The following is a 21014-nucleotide window of genomic DNA, read 5'->3' as shown; positions in this document are numbered from 1 at the left end:
CACACAAAACACTAGTTACACTGTAAAAAGCAAAGCTGTCTCAGTCATCTTCTTCTTCCTCAGAGAAACACGAGATAAGTCTTTGGCCAACTGTGATCGAAGTAAAAGTATTTGCTTTAGTCAATAACATCATGAGCAAAACCACAGCACTGACACTAGGAAAAAACATTCACACGTGTGATAGAATTTTGTGTGTCTAATGTCACAGAAGAAAAAACACACAAAAAAACGAGGAGCATATTTAGAAGGTTGTATTCATATTTTGTCTAAATGTCTGAGATCACCAGATGTTGCACCTCTCATTCCTTTATATTTTGCTACGTAAAATGTAAATAGGCAAAAGCTTTCTTGTCATTTCTTCAAGTAGTCTACGAGAGTAGTTCTCCAGGCTTCTTGTAGGACATTCAAAGCTCTTTTGGGACGTTGGCTGCCCTTTGTTTTGATCCCACCAATTGTTCCCACACTGCTTCAATAGTATTGAGGTCCAGCTCTGTGGAGGCAAATCCGAGACTGATTGTGTGCCACTGTGTGTTTTTTTTCTTTCAGATGTGCTTTTATTGCACTATTATTACTTTCATACTGAAAAATTAAGCTCCTCGTAATCAGATGCTTTCCAGAACGCATTGCATGGTGAATCTCAATCTGACGATACTTTTGTATGTTCATATGTGCATCAACATGGATCTTTTGACTGCATCTCCAGCACCACTGGCAGCTCCAAACCAAGACAGTGCTTCCACCATGTTTTACAAATGACTGTAGAATCTCACTATTTTAACTCTCTCCTGACCAACTCTGTACATATTAAAAATAATTTGAACCAAAAATGACTAAATATGGATGCATATCCAATATGCAATATTTCAGTCACTTGACACACAATTTGAGTCGTGTGTCCAATATCTCAGCCTTTTCTCCTTGTTTCCTGTGTCCTTTCCTTAAAAATTGCTTCTTGACAGCCACCATTCCACGGAGACCACTTCTGATTGTTTCAGTGAACAGTAGATGGATCCACTGAAGGGCCAGATGTACTGTATCTCTCAGGTGCTATGTCAGGTCTTTGCTGGATTTGTTCTATTTTTTAGAGACATGACTTTCAGATACTGAGTGCCATAGATGATTTTCAGGTCTGCCACTTCTTCTTTTGTCATCCACTTGTCTAGTTTCCTCAAAAACATACCATGTTTTTTACCACACCATGCCAAGATGTGCCAGGCTTTCAGTGATTAACTCTTCTGGAATCATCTTGTGGTGCAAAAAAATGCTATTTTAAGCCTAACTGTGTTATATTTGACATTTTTCACACATTCAGCTAAAGAAATGGGAACAAACTATGTGTTTCTGCAACAGGCTGGTAGTAACAAAGTGCCTAAAGACCCAATTTAAAATAGGTTCATTCCAAAGTTGTATGTCATGTGCAGACAAATCTTTGGTTTATGTCTTAGGTTAGGTAGCTTTTTATACTTGAATGATTCGCAGGTCCATGTTAAGGGACATTTAACACAGACCTTAAAAAAGACAAATGAAAACATTCCTCTGAAAATGGTCAGGTACAAGGAATGGACAGAAAAACAGAGGGAGAAAATGTCCAAAAAACAACTTTGGAAGACCGTCAGAAAGTCAGGAGAACTATTGGTCAAGACCACTTAAAGAATTAACAAAATGACAAGAAATTCTGGCTCCTTGGAAGCAAAACATAAAGAACTGTGTGTGTGGGAGGGGGAGGGAGGTGCACTTGAGACTTTTGCACAGTACTGTAAATTATTCAGCCTAGTAGTTAATTGTGACATATAACTATGGGCCTTGCAGCGCTTTCTTTTAGTTCAGTTTCAATCCCTGTGAAGCACAGGAGACAAATGGGGCTTTCGATTTGCATTCAACATTTCAAGCAGCAGAAAATGCAATGAGGCTGCTCGTGGAGAAAAAAGAGGGTTCTGTTTTCCTTCTTCATGTGTGAGGCAGTGTGTGTTTATATAAGTGTGTTAGAGGAACAGAGCGCATTGTACATGTATCTTTATCCCCTTGAATGCCTGCGGAGACATGCGGAGAACTCTTCACAATCGACACAGATACAACAGGGCCAAATTAAGCCCAGAAAAGAGGCTGAGCTGCGCTTTTTGACTGAAGTGTGTGTGTGTTTTTTTTTCTTATTTCCATCTAAAGGAAGGAGCTTCCAACAGCTTCAAAATGAGACCAGACTCAGCGGTTCACAAAGTATCAGGACTCCCACTTCTATATTTGCTTTACCTTTCTTGCTGCTTCGCATTAAGCTCATAATCTGCGGGGGCTAAATGAGATCAATACCACCTTCATATCTGCATTTTAGAAATGAAGCTACAGCCAGCAGCTGGTTAGCTTATCTTACTATAAAGAGGGAGAAACTCTTAGCCCGGCTCTGTCGAAAGGTTACAAAATCTGCCTTTCATCACTTCTAAACCTCACTAAATGAAAATCTGTACTGGAGAATGAGATGAAGCTTGCCATTTCAGGACAATGAGCTCTCGTTAATTAAAGGCACAATATGATTCCTGTGCAAATGCGATTTTTTTTTTATCATGAATACAAGACTAACAGAAATATTGGTCAAAACAATTTCCATAAACAGTCTTTATGCTGTAATAACATCCTCTGTCCTGCTTTTTCTTAATGGTATGATTGCCAGCAGATAAATTTAATGTCTTGATCCCAGCAAGCACTAGAAAGAAGAAGAAGAAGAAGCAGGTGATGTCATCTGCTTCGCCCTTTGAACCACACCTTTGGTAGATTAATGTACGAACAGACTCTTGAATACTACCTCCATCTCCTTCTCAGAGTGCAAGATATTCCCAAAAGCTTCGATAACTGTGGCGATAAAGCGTTCGCTGAAGAAATCCAGTTCATATCATCCTACCCCTGTAGCAGCATATAGCCCTGTTTCTAATTCACCTTTTCATTTGGAGGCAAGGTTTAAGAGCGGGTTATGTTTAAACACCTGAATTAGACCTGGAAGAATGTTATTTTTGAGAACATCAGATCTGGTTCGAAGGCAAATCAGAGCAGTCAAGTCGTCTGTCGTTAAAGTCAGGGGTTAATGCTGAACTCTAAGCGTGTGTCTGTCCTCATTCTGTTGGACCTCAGTGACATATCTGACACAGTATGCGACACTTTAATTGATTGCCTTAAGTTATGGGTTGTCACCAGCGTGCTTTCAAAGTGATCCGATTCTTCTTCTGTCACCAGAAGAAAATTATACAAAAAGTGAAAGTGCCTTGTGGTTTAACCAAAGCAATGAAAGGCAGTCGTTGTCTATTGATTCTCTTAATGATATTATTACAGGGCTGTTTACTAGCAGCTAGCTCTCTCACATGCTGTTTACTAGCATGTGAGAGAGTTTTAAACACCCCTAAAGCAACTAAAGGATAAAACATGTCTTCCCTCTGTGACATTAAATAACCACATAGTGAATAAAGTCTTTGAATTTTCCACAAGGTGACAACAGCTGTCTCTGTCTGTGCGTGTCACTGTAGACAGTCACCTCTTCTTTTATGTTTTTTAAGTTTTTCTACTATCATGAGGCCGTGCTGACAGACACAACAAAGTGCTTTTTTGAGAGAAATGAATGAGTCGTCTATTCAGAGCAACTTTTAAATATCTTTAACCAACAACTGTCGACCTGTCCAGTGTGTACCCCTCCTCTCGTCCTATGAGTTGCCAGGCTTTCCCTCTACCAGACCACTAACACTTCCAAATCAGCTCAAGAATTTATTAAAAACTATTTACAGTTGTCACGACTGGGAATTGTTCATATGCCTTGTGTCATAAGGAACTGTCTCTATTTTTAAAACTCATATTAAAATTCACCTATTTACCATTTGCATCTCCACAGCCGCCTGCGCTTCATATGATTTCTCTACTGGGAGCCTCGGGATGTTAAACTGTCTGCCAGTGCACAGCTTCCTTTATCCCTCCTCTCTTTCCGTCTCCTTCACTCTCCAGCCAGGTCTGCAGTTGCTGTCCTCCCTTAAGTCCGTTCGGTTTTCACCCCTTTTGTCCCTGTGCAGTTTTATCCCTGACCCTGTCCTGTTCGTAATTATCACCGGTCATGTCCCGCTTCCACCTCTGCTCCTCTGGCCCCACTCGGCTCTGCTTTCATCACTCATCGTGTCCCGTTGTCCTACTTGCTGCCCTACACCTTCACTGGCTTGATGCTGCCATGGCGTTGATCTCCGCTGCCAACACGAGGGCCTCCAATTACCGCCGTGAGTCATAAAGCAGTGGACGGCACATCTAAACAAACTTGAATTGTTGTCTTTGATGCTCTCCTTCTCCTCTCGAGCACAAATAGCCCGAACCCCGTGCTGAATTCGGTTAGTTATAGGTGACTCACATTTGAACAGCACATCCTTCCTTCTGCCCCCAAACCACATGCTCAGATACACAAGATCACTCACTCACAGGCTTTTCAGCACAATGCTGTCATGTGAGTGTGATGACATTAGGTCTGTTTTGACCCTTTTGAAAAGTGCTTGAATTAATTTGCTTGTTTGGGGATTTGAGTCTCTTCTTTCTTCTTGTATCTAAATACAAATCTGATCTTAATTCTGATACTACTGCAATGCTACAAAAATAATAAACAACTTATACTGGGCTGAAAAATCACAGAATTATCTGGGACTAAAGTTTAAATATTGTTGACATTGCACTTCTTTGCTTGATTTACTATGATTGCTTTTCTGCTGGAAGATGTTTAAAAAAAAAAGAGTCTGGAGCTGATGCATCAGCAGCTAACTGTGTTATACTGGGGGGAGAAATTATAGCCTTGAACACACACTGCACAGTTTTCAGCAGCAAGTCCTCAATGCTACAGTGAAATCTAGCAGCTGCAGAAGAAGCATTCAGTAACCTCATAGTCTGAAAATAAAAGATCTACCTATCCTGCACGTCTCAATCATGAAACCAATACAAAAGGGCCTTAACGCTTACCTGCCATAAAGACAACATTTGATGCCCTAATGTCTGATTCATTTTGTTCTGTAAGCAGGCCTGAAATATGACAGAAACCTCTCCGTTCAGAAAAGAGCTTTAAGGGTTATTCCTAGTAGGATAAAGAGTTAAACTTGTATTCTTTCTTATAGCCAGCAGGTGTTCAGTGCTCTGTTTACAAAAAGAACTGTGACTGGGTTAAAGTCTATGGGAAGGAACACTATTCTGCAACGCTTTCAGCAATTTGTGGTCTCAATAGTTGATTTAAAAACAGATTTTAAAGCAAACATTCAAAGAAAACATAGCCTATTCTATTCTATCTGTCAATTTTGTAACTCATTTTTTAATTCAGTGTAAAAAAAAAAGAGAGAAAAAAAAGCAACAAGTGCCAGTCAGTGACCAGCGTTACTGGTTTCTCTGTCAGATTAGCCAAAATGCTCTACCTGGGGCTTCAGATTTAATTGGTGACATCACGGTGAATGTGTCCATCTTTAACGAGACGTCCATGTGCAGAATTATGTACTTAAGAAAAAGCACTAATTTAAATGTATTAATTTTTTCTAAAATCTCTTTTCTTTATTCCTTGTTTACTCTTTTGCTTCTGAAAGCTGGAGGCCTGCAGAATTTGAAGGGGGCGTGTGCGTGAAATGTACATTAGTCAACCTATAAATCCTCACACTTGCTTCTTAAAAAACAGTGAAAGAATGAATGGCCCAGATTTATGTAACATGTTACTGCCAAAAACCATTTGATTTCGTATCCATGTACTATAATACTGTAGTGTATGCATTCAGAAATTACGCAATAACTCAATTTTCTCATTTCTATCTGTGTTTTTGCCCCGTTTTTGCCTTGTGCAATTCAGCTCTACTAATTTATCTCATCTAAAGACCGTTTTAACTTCATCATGAACTGCCGCTATGCAAATCTATGAGATTCACTTCCAGGTGAACCCTTCTGACTTCACGAACAGTGCCTGGAATTAAGATTTTGAAAATTAAACTCGTTCACACTGGCTAAGAGGCTTATATTTCCACTGAACTGAACCCTATTGTAATCCACTCACCTCTTTTTACTTCCCTCTTGGTCTCTCTGCCTCCAGTCCAACCGGCTCTTACGATACAGCAGGTTCATGTCGCTGTGGGATCGCTCCTCCTCGCAACCTATCACAGCGCAGTGTAGCCGCTTGCTTCGCCTCTCTATGTCACGCAGGAAATGCTCGACTGCCACATCCTGGGCAGAGCCAGAGCTCATGGTATAGAAGAGGACTCAGGGGATGGCAATGTATGTCACAGGCAGCCCTCCTTTAGACAAGAGAAAACAGGAGCTCATTAATCATTTTTTAAAAAAACCCCAACAAGTTTAATAACTTTCCAGCCTGCATGCAGATGACAAGATTGACAGTGATTACTTTTTTGATGTGGCAACATAAATAATCAACTCCAAATTACTGGCAAAAGTTGTAAGGGAGTCATTGCTTATCACGCTCATTGTGTCATAGTGAACAGTCCTGCCCATTACTCTACCTGGCAGCCGTCATAGCGAAGACACGGTGATGCATGATGATGATGATGATGATGGAGGTTGCAGCATTGTTTACCCCTGCCTCTAGTGTATCACATGAAAACTATTTATATTTTCATTATCCAGTTATGAATATTTGAGTAAGCATGGTAAATCAGCTGCAGAGCATCTTTGGCTGCAGGCCCTGGGATGGCCTATCTAAGCCTGTCTACTAGCCAGAAAGTAATGTGGTTTGTCATATGTAGTGCATGCACAGCTTCCTACTCACGCTCCCTCCATGTGAAGTCAGGCTTGTTGTGGGGCAGATATCTGGGAGTCCAACAGTGTTTTCATGTTGGAGAACGTGAGTGTGTAACGCAATTGGCTAAGAAAAGAGCAGATGTCAGCTGATGCACGATGCTAGTGTTTTTCCACCACAAATAGAAATAGAATGTGTTTTGATGGTGGACACTCAAGTGGTATCGTCGGTGCCCCTGGCATCAGCATGAGTTAAACAGCTTTGCTGGGGAACTAAATTGAATCAGCCACTTTACATGACATGCATTATTAAGCTAAGCTTGTTTGCAGTGTAGCTGGTGAGTAATTTTAATGGTTCGCATTATCAGATATTCTCACAAAGCAATATGAATCAAATGTGGTGGAACACATGTGAATCCAGTTTAATGAGACCCGATTTACAATTAAGGTCCTATGATGCTTCTCACAGCATGAAAATACATCAAAAAGTATATATTGACACTTTGCAGCTGTGCTGTTGTTTTCCTAATTCTGCAGATATTTTCAATAACTTAAGCAGTTTACCATCGTCTGCACACCATTTTCACTGTCAGTGAAGTAGCTCAGCTATATCTTACTATAAAGAGAAAAAGCACACAGTGAGAGCAGCAGGCGCTGTCACCTGGGCCAGGTGGCATGTTGATCTGTGTACCTGTGTGTGATTCTTTTGTCACAGCCCAGTGTGTCATCCAGTGTGTCAGCGTGGCTACTGCTATTCTTGTACCCCACAGCTCTGACCACAACCTCGACCACTGCTGCTGCCGTGTTTGCTGACTCAATGTTAATTAGGTTAGGGAGCTGTGACTGTAGGTTGGGCTTTTGTTAAATGGAGCTTTGATTTTGGTTTCTAGGATCTGGCAGCTGAGTAGGCAGCCCCACAATTGTCACATTACACCCTGTGGGTTGGTGTACAATTAGCCAAGCTAAAAGAACCGAGACCAGCATCTTATATATCTACAGGCAGGTTTGTGTCATCAGACCAGGCTACAAAATATTGTTTTTACAAGCCACATAAAGCATGCAATATGCTCATATAGGGTGCCTGCTATTAATCCCCACAGTCACTTTCTAACCCAAATAAACTGAGAGCGTTTAGGAAGTTGTTTCAGGAGCATCTGTAGGGTCAGGAGTCGCTTGAATTCCTCATTAAAACCAGGAGGCAGATGGAGCCATGATTCACGTAACTCAATCTGCATGCAACGCTGCAAACTACTCATTCATGCACATAAGCAAACATCACACACACATATTCAAGGCCCCCATAACACCCTTCAAACACCCTCTATGTGTGTATGTGTATAGCAGTAACTGAAAAAGCTCCGCCAATATGACTACTATCGAGAAACGGGAATTTATCGAGGCACATCATAATCACCTATGTAAAATATCACATTGTAAAACATTTACAGTGTGATTTATGAGTGTAACAAAGGTTATGAGTGAAACATTATGCAGTCAGGGGATTCACTCTGGGTGTACATTTTGTGGTATCTCATGTCTAAAACCTTTCCTTCTGTAGCTGCTACTGGATTCACAGCACTGGAAGGCTTTGTGCTGCAGCCCTCTGCCCTCCAGTCTCCACCTCAGCAAGCGGTCCAGCAGTGTTGCTTTACCTGGCTGTGAGTGAGACAGCAAGACTGCAGAGTGGACGGACACATCATCACACTGGCATAGCCTCTGATAAAAGGGCAAAATTTCTACAAAACACATGTGCTTGCGTTTGCAGAGGCTGGATAGTTAACATGTTGCTAACATGTTGTAGCAAATAATTGAATAATTTAAATCAATCTGTGACAATAGGTAAGAAAATCAGGGGGAAAAATCAGGATTTTCTCAACACCAAATGTTTGGCTCACTTTATCAGATATTTAGGAAACAGTGCGCTATACATATCCTTCACTTTGTTTGGTCTCTCCTGAATACCAAAGCCATTCCAGCCCACATCTGTATGGTATCTCAGCACCTGAACTGGACAGCACAGCCTGAGAAACAAACAGAGGAGAGGAGGAGAAGAAGAGAGAGGCGGTGAGGAGGCAGTGCGTGAGGATGGAGCAAAACGTTCAGTGGAAGAATGAGCAGCCTGAAACACACACAGCTAGGAGAGGAGGAGACACCGAGGCAGCGGGAAAGGGAGAGAGAGAGAGGAGGGGGCACGGTGAAAAATGGGGGAAGCCAACAAAATAGAGAATCACTGATATAGCAACACGGGGAAGAAGACGAATATGATTAGGCGGAAAACGTACTGCCCAGACAGACTGACGGAGGGGAAGATAGAGACAGGGAGCATGGGAGCGGAGGGAATGTGCAAATGGAGGCAAGTGCAAGGGAGAGAGGATAGAAAAAAAAACAGTGAAAGGCAGCCAGACTACAAGAATGGGGGAGGGAGGTGAAATCAAGCCTCTCACACTAGTCGCTGTGTGTGGTCTCCTAGCAACACTGTCAGCATCTCTTCCTTAGCCGCTGAATATTCACAAAGCAGGACGTCAGCCTCATCATACAGGATGATCCCTGGGTTAAACTTCACTGCAGCTTCATTTGTACCCGAGTCTCTCAGGATCAATAAATATCACATGTTTCTTAAATAGCACAGCATGTATCTTAGTAGTATCTGTACTGAGCTACACAGGGGCTAATATTAATCCAGGCAAATACACTCAAATGATAAAGCTTAGTATTTAAAATCCTATAAGGCCAGATTTGAACCATTTTCTTTCTCAGTGAGACAAAGATTAATAAAAAAAAATACTTAAGGTGAGAATATACACACCAGCTGATATACTAAATACTGTAAAGAATTAAACACCAAAGTAGGAGGGATGTGAAATCCCACCTCCTTCTTCTCAAATAGCCATCACAAATGTTTTTACAGTTAAACGCCAACTTTCACATTGGCTGGATACACATTATTGGGTGAAACAGCTCATTACTTCTTTCAGCCCAAATCATAGCAGTAGTTTATATGAGCTGTTTTTATGTCTATGTTTTGCTTCAGTCTGAAATACTTAACTCCAGGCACAGAAGTCTATTCAGTTTCTTATCATGCAGGGCTGAGAATAGGAAATCTAAATCTGATAGAGTCAAGGCTCATTTAATGTCAAATGTAAATGATGACCTGTGTTGAGCACTTTCCTTAACAAGGTAACATCTGGTGAAGAGCTGCTTTTTAACAATCAAATGAAATACTCATTTATAGTAAACATATTACAGCATGTATTACAGCATGACACGAGAGCATCAGCGTAGCACTAGGGTACTAAATACATAATTATGGGGGAAAAAAAGACTACTACATGATCATTTAAAGGTTATTATAACTTTAAACAATTTTTATAAACTCCCTGCAAAGCAGGGGAAAAGGGATTTAACAAATTACTCCACCAAATCATATCGTTGCACATATTTTTAGACCACTATAAAATGCTTAGAGAGTCAGATGAGATGATAAATACAAATCTAATGTCTGCAAGGTAAAGCCACAAGCCAGTTTACTTTGGTTATCGGATCTCAAAAGACAGAAAGTGGGGGAAAAGCAAGCCTGAGCTGTGTCCAAAGATAACAAAATTCCCCAGCCACTTCCTCTGAAGATCACTAATTAACACACTATATCACATTTATTTATATAGTGTGTTTAGAGGTGCTGGGAGGCATTTTTTTTTAGCATAGTAAGGCTTGCTGTTTTCCCACTTCCAGTCTTTGTGCTAGTCTAATTTAGCAAGGTTTTTTGGCAGGTTTTTGGATCTTCCCATGAAAGATCTCTCGAAATATTTTGTTAGATTTGGTTATTTTCAGCAGAAAAATATAAAAAGTTAACGTGATACAGAGACGGTGTGTGGCAGAGTGACGAGGAATGGTCAGTTGTCGAAAAGTTGCCTTTTTGCAAGTACAAACATGCTTGCAAATATATTAATGGCCAGATTTTTCTCACGCTTTCTGTTTACAGAAACTGAACTTGCAGTGGGAAATGCTGTCCTAAACATTTGGTGAGTCAAATCATTTAATAATTTATGACAAGCTGTCCACCTTTAACGCATCTGAACGCGGGAACAATGTCACATTCATAAATTCTGCGATGCCTGTTTTGGGATCAGAAGGAGAAGATGTCCATTTGGAGCACTGATAAATGATTCATGATCAGCTCAAGAAATACTTTGCACGTGTTATTCCTCCAGAATCGGGGTTAAACTTGTTTAATGTCAGGTTCAGTCAAACACCCGCTGTGTAGGACCTGACTTCGGCTCTTAAACACTTAAAGATATTTCTGCCTTTAAAATCAAAGACCTTTTACACTCTGGCCAGCTAACCTGCAGGCTAGAAAACACTTCAATTGACACCTATTGCTTTGTGGGCCCGTACACACAAACAAATCAATGTAACCCTTCCTCAAACCAAAACAATCACTTAAAGTAAAACCTGTGAATGTGTGAGACTGTGCATTGTGGGACTCACAAATTTGCGTTTGTGCACGATGGGACAAATTCTCTCAAACCAAAGTCACCACTTTCATCTGAGGGTTACAGAGGCTCAAGCGTGCCTTCAGCTTCTCTGCATGCATTGCTGTTGTGTGCTAAATTCTCTACAATATTGCATTGTGCAGTGAGATGCCTGTGGATGATGAGAATGGACAGGAGGAGGAGGAGGTGGAGGAGGAGGAGGAGGAGGAACATGTATCATTTCAGGACAAGGATGGAAGGCTGGTGCATAAGAGATAGAGAAACATTTTAAATGTCTTTCTCATGTTTTGGGCATGAAAGAATCGCAAAGCAGCTATCAGGAAAAACTGGGATGTAAAAAACCAAACGACAAAGTCGTTGCTTCAAAACATTAAACACACAGAAGACACATGTACACTCACTTAAAAGTATGTGAACGGGGCGCTTCGCACACTTTGGGTTCTCCTCCTCAGCGTTGTTCAAACTGAGTGACCACTAAATCTTTCATGGAGCGCTACCAAAAATATCCCACAAAAAGCGTTCCCTGATTCCTCCGTGCCCTGTGCTATCAGGATACAGCCCTGAGCCACAACAAACGTTCAGAGATGCTCAATGTATGCACCTTTTCTGCCAAGAAATAATTCCACTATTGTTAGAGCGCACAACGCACGGATCGTGGATAGAAAACATGACCAGTCGCAGCTGGTCAATAATGAAATAACTGCAAAAAAAAATGGAAATAATGTCGCTGCAAACGATGTCTTTCTGGTCAAAAAGAGGCAGCGAGCCAATGACCTCCCAATCTCCAGCTCCCACCTCAGCTTGCCCTTGCCTTCATCATCTTCTGCTGGAATCTGCAGTAACCAAGGTGACCCACTGCACTTAGCATACATGAACACTTAACAGCTTGCACATTCGCAAGCCTTTACACAACACTGGGCAGATTTTCCTTCGGTCTGCAGCTTGTTGTTCTATCACATGCATAAAGGGTTGTGGGAATATCAACTCATACCGCAGAGATAAAATTCAGAGCAGACTTTTCTCCGGCAGCGGCATGTGGACGCTGACGAGTGCCGCCACTAGATGTGCTACAATTTGAAAAACGAGCAGGGTCCCTTTAAGTTAGTCTGGCTTTCGAAGATTGCATTAACAAAAAATCGAGGGAATTCACATCATATAGAAAAATGTAGTCTCTGTTTTGTTTGTCTTTTCATCTGGCCGTTGAAACCCAGACTGTGAGGTATAGCGCCGCAGGGACAAGAGTAAGAACTGTGGAAGAGGGAAGAAAAAAAACTCCTTAATGCTTCCACTTGTGCATGAGGGGAAGAGCTCCACTCCGCAGCTGCACACGCTTCACTGAGCCAGCATCCTTCTCTACCCAAGATCTGACTCATTTTCGGATGTGGATTACCCTGCAATATTGTCTTCCTGTTAGTTTCTTCAGCTTAAAGTCATATATTTAGATATCTAGTTTACAAAATTATCGTGAAAATATCCAAGTAGATAAAACTCAAGATGCTCAGTTTTGAGCATCTTGCCTTTCTCTGTTAGGTAGAAAGGCATGTTTTTCAGTATATCCATTTGCATGTTTTATCTATTTTATAACAGCCAAAACCAAAATAATCTGCAGCTCTGTGGATGTCCCTTCCCCAAACATGACAAACCTTATAAACTATTCAGCAACAATTAAGCAAACTCAAATAGCCCAAAGCAAAAAAGGATCAGCTGAACATCACTAAAAGCTACACATATGATTTGCCTCACAGCAGTTTATGGGCTTGACTCACATCTTCCCAGAGCTAACGCATTCAAACAAGCAAAAAAAAAAAAAACAAAGAGAAAAAACTTGCCTCTGGCTGGAGAACAATGTCCAGAGATAGCTGCAGAAGAATAAAAAAACAAGCATGAGGACCGAGGTGACCTCTATTCAAAAATCAAATCAAAACATCACCACACACAAGAAAGCATCAGAACTCTCCCCCAGTTAGTCATACTGAAAAAAAAAAACCCTGCGTGTCAGACCGGCCTTCGTTTGATTGACAGATGAAGCAACGGCCGCGTTGGTGTGATTAGCAAAGCCAGGTAGGCCACAAGTGGTCTTCCAACATTTGAATCAGCCTACTCTTCGTGCTCAAAATCCCCCGATAAGCGAGTCATAGTGTAGGCTGTACAGGATAAGCACACACATGCCCACACACACAGCTCTCCCACTCATTGATCTCATTACAAACAAATCACGTCTCTTAGGGACCATGTTATGCACCCCATAGTCTTCAACAGCAGGACAGTAACTCATGAGAAGAGGGTTTTGTAACACATTAAGACATGACAAACTTTACATGATGTTAATAGCTGGTAAAAAAAAAAAAACAAGAAAGAAAAGAAAGAAAAACACACACACTTAACTGCCAGCTCTTTTCTGTCTTTGTATAAGGTGAATAAAATCGCAACAGGGACTTTTTAAAGGTGTTGAATCAGGTCAAGCATGTCTGAGAGCTTTTCAAAGCAGTGCAAACTGAAATGAAAGAGAGGTACAGGTGTGTTGTCCATACAGGTATGATTGGCAGGCTTTCAGCAGGGGGGTCTCACTTGAGCAATTCCTATTCTTGTCATTCCCGCTGCTCACTGTACTGACAGTGATGAAATGAAAAGGCCATAACTGGGGCAAATGGCAGGTGATGGTAGATTACACACTGCAGGGGGCCCGATGGAGGCAGTGCTTTCATACGCCGTACTCGCGTTGTGGTCGCGTTGGACACATGGCCAGAAAAAGCAGATGGAAAAAAAAAATGTTACTTATAACAAAATGATTGTGAGATACGTGTCTAAAAAACAGGCGTGTAGCATTTGACAGGTTAACGTCCTCTACGTCAGCTTTTGATGTACCTGCTGTACGTCTTGCTCTCTTGCACAATAATGCGCAAAAAACTGTGAGCAAATGTGGTGAGCTGAAAGAGTGCCAGCTGGATTTTGAATTAAAATACTCAAGCGTTTAAACTCGTTACAGGGTTTAAGATACTGACTTTTAAAAAATGAATTAATTCTCAAAAGAAATGGGCCCAGATTGGGGCAAAGATCAAAAAACCCACATGATGTACAATCCCTACCCCAATCCCAACAACTCATATTGCTTTTGGGACCCCCCAACATATTTTTGTGTGCAATTAGCTGGAGTTCCTTTTGCTGCCAAGTAGCTGAGCAGCTGCAGTCTTTTCTCTTTTTTTAACAGGACAAGGCAAAATTGCTCTGACATTTAAAAAGCATATTTAAGTTACACTACAATTAGAATTTACATTTCTGAATGTGCGATCGCCGATTTCAAACACTGCTGTGCTCTCAGTTTTTGCTGGTTTGCGGTGACCTTTGGCAATGTCATAGACAATAAATTATCACTGTGAGACACTCCTAAGACCATTATGTCTCCCCATCAGTTTGAGACCCGCTCACTCACACAATACAGCGACATGCGGAGGAGCAATATTTGCGGAACATGATACGCTTTGGATTGTTTGCATCACACAACTGCCCCGATTAACACGTTTCTGCCTCCTAATCGTTTAGCAAACATTAATGAAGGTCTCTTGAAGGTCTTTAGCATAAATGTGAAACATTAATGAGACCGGGGGCATTAACATAACACTATGGACCACTTTGGTCCATTTATGCATGCCTAAACATGTATAATTTTAAAAAAAAGAAAAGAAAAGAAAAGCTGCATTGTGTCCCTCCTGTAATTTCAGATTTTGCCAATTACTGTTCCAACATAATGACCCTGAAATGACTTTGCTAACAGCTTCTTGGCAAATAATAATAATGGTTTAAAAAAAAAGATTTGAATGGCTCATAAAAATGTGTAAATATATTTATGTTTTGATGAAAACATCTGCATTTTGTTTGCATTCATTTATGATGCTGCAAAGACACAGATGCACACAGGAGGCTGGTGATTAACGTGGCTTGAGCCTGGCGCCAACAAGAGAGGAGTGACTGCTGGCTTCTAACTTTATTTATTTTGCATGGTACCATGCAAATGACTTTGAAAGGTTTAATGAGAAGAAAACAGAGGGGAAATGAACAAAGATGAGTTGCCTCAAGGAAATCATTACCACACATCATTACTCTTGACTACACACTGCAGTGAAAGTGGATGCTCTAAGATACTCACAATCCAGAAAGAAAGCATTTAAATGGGGCATTTAATTTAAATTTTCATTGGTTAATTTGCCCATATACATTCAGTCATCCTCCGGTCAGACAAGGGACAGACATCTATGAGCTTTTAATGTGAAGAGCTCTCACAAAGCAACAGCATCCAACAAAGTGGACGCAGAGGGACGTCCCAGATAAAGCACCGAGGAGTCATTTGCAGCGCAAAATAATAGCCCTACCTCTTCCCTCAGTGCGTGCAGGGCCTGCCTATTATTCTATTATATTTTGCTGTGTTTTTGTTTTGCTTTTCAGAGCCTGTATTTAGAGCAACACAGAAAAGAAGAGTGGCCAGTATTTCAGTCTTCTCTATTGAGAAAAAAGAAAGAATTCATAGTGGGGGATGAAGATGAAGATGAAGAAGAAGAAGCCTAATGAGAATCAATTTAGGGTTCTTCTTTTATTTCTGTGTAGTCTTGGAGTAAAGCGGGGGGAAAAGCAGAAGACAAAGGGGGGCAGTCATCGAACAATGTTCAGGTCTGGGTTTGTATCCAGGACATGGTTTGTAAATGGCATGCCCTTTAATCAAGAAGCCGCTAGAGACCGTTACCTTTAGCCCTATATGTACTCCTATACACTGTCTGCTTAAAGTAGCTGCATGAAAAAGTGAGTCTGATCTACAAGCATAGGCTTTAGTGTTTGATGGGCACTGGTGATATACTGGTTTAAAACTGAACCAGTTTTTATACAGCTTTAGATTAAAGTGGACCTGTTATGTGTTTCCTTCTTTTTTATAAACATATACTTTTACATCGGGGGAAATCATAATAAACATGGCCAAAGTTTGAAATAATGAGATCAGCATATGTCGGTGTATGTTATCCCGGTGAGGCACAAGCTCGGGCTTGAGACAGCTCTAAACACTTTCTATTCTGCAAGAAGTCAGAGAGAGGGGATATCCCATCTAAGGCACACGGTTCTGGCTGTAAGCACAAAAGTCCCACTCCCTTCAGTTCTGAACTGTCTGTTTAAAAGGGGCAGCCAATCAGGACAAAGCTATCTTAAAGGGAATCCAGATCCAAGAGTAGAAATATGGACCTGGAAATGAAAATATTGCGTTGACTTTGCGACTTTTTTCCAAGTTTAAAACATTAACCTTCCTGTCTGAGTTTGGACAAACAAGGGGAATAAACCTTAGCAGAAAAAGAAGGCTCAGACTGGTCCTTTTGTGGTGTCCTATGGGTTGTGTAGACATTCTTACTAGGGCCTATCACAGGATATCCTCTGCTCTTTCAGCTGTGAACATTTTTTTAATCGGTCTCTTAGAGTTCTCATTATTTAGCAAGCTCAGCCTGACATTATGGCCAGAATGATGCCACATTAACAACTGATAATCGCCGTATTGTCAGTTATGGGACACAAAAACAGAATATCAGCCTCATCAGGGGTCATATATTTATAAACCAGGATTTTTTCAATGTGACAAAAAAGAAATACACCTTTAAAGATTCCTGATTTATAAGCATATAAAGCCTTAACGACTTTTCTTTTAAACCCACAGCTCTCCTCTAGCATATCCATAATACAAGACAATCACAAAAGAATATCACAAACTTTCCTCAAAGCATCTGAATCTCCCTTTGTGAAAGATTTCCATCAGATGTAAACTCACACAGGAGTGCCAGTAAAAATACAAAGAGGATATGCTGTCATTTTAGAAAGGAGCATGGGCAGTAACAATTAATATCATGGATTTAAACTGATACAACACTGCAAAAATCTTTTCAAAAATGTGGTTTACACACAGTTTTTCAAAAATGTGTGTAAACCATAATTTTACTGTTAGATTTTACAAACAGAAGCTGAAAATCTACCTGTTTGAGAAGCAGGAACACGTGAACGTGTAGCATTATTTCACTAGCTTACCTTAAAAAATGAGTTAAACATGGATCAACATCATATGTTGCTGCCGTTTGAGAAAAAAAATGATGTTCAGCTGTAGTATTCTTTTGGTTTTTCATCACTTTTGCAAGCATTACATTTTTGAACATATATGGGGGGAAGTGAAGATGAGCGACAGAGGTACAAATGTGGCCAGACTTCACCCGGGAAACCCACTGAAAAGATGTAAACTAAATATACACCAAATAAAGAGGAAGAGTTGATCAAAATGTGCTTTTTTAACTGTCTGCAGTCACTCACATTGATCACAGTCTGTAACAGAGGCAATCGTGATCATTTCTGATTCCATATGTCTCATGTTCTTCCTTAAAAATAGCACTGTATGCTAACATTGCCCACATTACACTATAGTATTACTTTTAACAGCATGCTAACATTCAAACTCTAGGGAAACAATCTGTTTTGGTGCTTCAGTTAAAAAAAAAAAAAACCCATTAGTGCTCATCTAGACACGGGTATCTACTCCACCAGAGAAATGGGCTTAAAATGTCAGCATCTGCCAAGTCTGTCTCTCTTCCATCAGTCCCCTCACTCTCTGTGTTTCTTTCCTATTAGTCCCCTCTCCTCTGTGGCCACGCATAGGCCATCCCTCATCCTCACTGGATCCAGTAATTTCTCATTCGTTTTTAAATCAGACATGATGCACACAGCGGGCTAGAGCAGCTGAGCATTTCCATCCTCTTGATGGAGAGAAGCTCAAATGCAGTGAGAATCTTTCTTTCCTTATCAAAAACACTAGGGACTTCCTTTTTTTTAAATTATTTCCATTAGTAAATAACAACCATAACCTCTGCTCAATTTCATTTCTTCTTCAAGTCTCTTGCTATATTTCATGTATTTTTTAAAAGCTCTAAATATTAATTTAGTGGGATAAACCTCTCTGGGATTGAAGGGCATGAAATGAAACCCACTCTATTTAATTCCCACCACTTCCTGCTTTTAATACCACAATAAAATGACTGCGCCCGCAACGCAGAGCTGCCACTTCCTGTTTTTAATCACATTTTGGGACAATCACATTTTGAGATCACTAGGTGAGCCCGGCAGTCAGTGACAGGTGGTCTGAGCACCAGTTTTCTTCTGCATGCAAAACACACTGCACAGCATGCGTAGCTCATAGCCTCCACTCAATGACCCCAAAGTCACAGCTGCTCTCACCCAACCCCGATCCACTCTGTAGCTAGGAGTGGTTAAGCCAAACTGCACAAGAGATGCTCACATAACAGAGCCTGATATGTGCATCTGTTAACCTAAGCTAGATTTAAATGAACGTATAGGAAGATTTTGGTCTTATTAAGCTCCAAGGTCAACTGGGACCAGCTAGTAAATAGTGTCAGTCTCAGTTTCAAGCAGTGAAGTATTCAGTCTTGCTGGTCCAGCATCTTTAAAGGCAAATGATTACATTAATTCCACATTCAAAGTGGAGGCCTTTATTATTCATGTTGGCACTGCTTTGTCCTTTTTAAATGCTTTTATTTGTTTTGTGGCAGGCAGAATATACCTACAATAAACTGTATGGATATTCACAGTGGATATTCCATTTTCTTCCAACACGAGCTTCCTATCTATAATATTTTGAAGCAGTCTAATTACAAGTTGTTGTTGTTTTTGGTTTTTTTCTTGCCTTCTTCTTTTTAGGGTGGACTGTGACGAAGAAATCTCTCAGCGGGAGTGCTGTTCATTTTTAGAGGCTGTCACGCCCGGAAGGCGGGTGGGGTATGGGTTGAGGGGGGGAGACATTGCTGACTAGCCTTAATTTTGCGTTCGATTCACAACTTCTCGACGCTTTTGAATCGTCTTATGGAGGATCTAAGGAAGAATACTGCGGCAGTTGATCGAGTATTAATCACCAGATGGCTTTCCCTTTAGAAAAGAAAAGAGAAAGAAATCTAGTAATGTGGCTCCCTCCATCCAGACGCCTGCCTCTCTCTCTCTCCCGCACCTCCAAGACGCGCCAACACATCCTCACCTGGATGCGCACAAACAAACGCACACATACACACACACGTCACCCCTATATTCACAATCAGAGTATTACCGCCCATTCACACACGCACGCGCGCACGAACGCACACACGCACCCACAAAAACACACAACCGTGCTGCATTTACGGACTCGTATAATCCGTAAACATGCAGATGTTTCCCATCACGGCCATGCAGATTAAGACTCCAAACACTGCCGCCCCTGTCACCGCTGTGCTGTAGATATTTTTGATTAACAGCGCCGTGCATGCTTCAGCATCACTAGTCAGCTGATGCGGGCTTGTTTTCTGGTGAAATATTTATACGGGCATGTCACGACTGTACACGAGCTGTGTGTTATTACTGCGTGGCGATGTGGCGATATCTGCACGGATCTTTTACGTTTGGGGCTAAAATACGGGCCTCGCATGGAATGACGCGAGCTTCGAGGCTTCAAGGTTGAACAATTTGGCTAGTGAACACACAGCGGCTCGCTGTCACCCGTGCACTCCGGTGAAATTTACGCGTAAAAAATGCCCGACGTCCCTCCGCAATATACCATGTTTTCCTTTGCTAATAAGGCAGACCATAACCACGACAGCTGTCTACGTAGGCTAAACGATTTTGTGATTTATGGATCAAAAACAAAACACAAATGAAGGTGTGATACCTACCTTGATAGCTGTGGAGTCTACGGCTGGCGCAGAGGTAGACTGTGCCGATCGCCTAAACCAGTTGCCCAGACTCGTAAAAAAATCAGACAACAACAAAACCACGCCGGTTGTTGATGACACAGCTGTCTTGGTAAACAGGAGCGAAGGGAAATGAATCCTTTCCCAGATGTGTCAATTGACGTGGAAATAAAAAATTAGATATTCAGACGCCGATCACCGGACTGACGCCTTTTCTTGACGTGAAAGGTCTTCCATTTTTGGAGGGGATAAACGGCGCACTGTACTACCGAGGATCGCTGTAGACTGGCCGGTGCGAGATCTTATTGAAAACCAATATGCAATTCAATGCGACGTTAAAATGCTCCCCAGCCGACACCATCCTTGTGTCTGTGTTTCTTTCAAAATCATCCGCAAAGGAAACACGCTCTCAAATGCGGGGATGAACAGAAAGAAGAAAAAAAACGTCAAAACAAAAAATGCGCAGATGTCAGCGCGCTGTGCTGGTTCAAGCGCTGGGCATCCTCACTGAGCATTTGCATCCATATTAATATTCATACAGTACTTCCTGAGAGCAACCCAGTGGTTGTTTTGAGAAAAAAAAAACATCCAATGTGCCGCTGATTCCTGTTATCCTGCTATTTATCTCTCAGTGAAAGTGAAAGCCACAGAAACTGCTCATATTAACAGGACACTCATTAAATGTCCTTACTTTTTTTTTAAAGGCTTTTTATGCAAACAACAAAAAGCCCTTTTATTTCACCAGAGTGCTGCGATGTGCAAAAACAAAGTCAGCCTGCCATATAAAAACATTGTAGGAGGATCGCGGTGATGTAATGGAGGATAAAATACTAATAAGTATAAAATAAGCTCGCCAAAAAGCCCGCGCTGAGTACCACAAAGTAGGCTAAGCCGTCATAGGAATATTAACATTTTGTATTAACTGCCTCCAGATGACCATGCAGTGAAAGCAAACAATATTAGAGGACATCATAATATTAAATGTGAAAATACCCACTGTTGAGTTCAGAATCTATTTTCTTTCATATTTCCCGGTGATATGATCAAACACTGGCAT

The 21014-nt window shown here is 41.1% G+C and overlaps 1 protein-coding gene across 8 annotated transcripts in view; it reads right to left on the bottom strand.

Moving 5' to 3' along the window:
* nyap1 (neuronal tyrosine phosphorylated phosphoinositide-3-kinase adaptor 1) overlaps positions 1-20973 on the bottom strand; it is a 28392-nt gene extending 7419 nt beyond the window's left edge. Inside the window, exons 1-3 of one of the 8 annotated variants that reach the window (XM_025911015.1) lie at positions 19940-20495; positions 13043-13072; positions 6029-6266 (exon numbers count right to left, since the gene is read on the bottom strand). In XM_025911015.1, the coding sequence (XP_025766800.1) occupies positions 6029-6216 (188 nt within the window). In that variant the 5' untranslated portion in view covers positions 6217-6266; positions 13043-13072; positions 19940-20495. Of the gene's footprint in view, positions 1-6028; positions 8745-11208; positions 11349-11614; positions 12430-13042; positions 13073-19939; positions 20496-20954 lie in introns of those variants that run through there. The other 7 variants (XM_025911013.1, XM_025911012.1, XM_025911014.1 and 4 more) reach the window with 7 other exon arrangements.
* Between the last annotated feature and the right edge of the window lie 41 nt (positions 20974-21014).

Source organism: Oreochromis niloticus, linkage group LG10 (genome assembly GCF_001858045.2).
Source record: "Oreochromis niloticus isolate F11D_XX linkage group LG10, O_niloticus_UMD_NMBU, whole genome shotgun sequence".
Lineage (NCBI taxonomy): Eukaryota > Metazoa > Chordata > Actinopteri > Cichliformes > Cichlidae > Oreochromis > Oreochromis niloticus.
The sequence above is the reverse complement of the archived record's forward strand: the minus strand, read 5'-3'. Positions and strand labels throughout refer to the sequence as shown.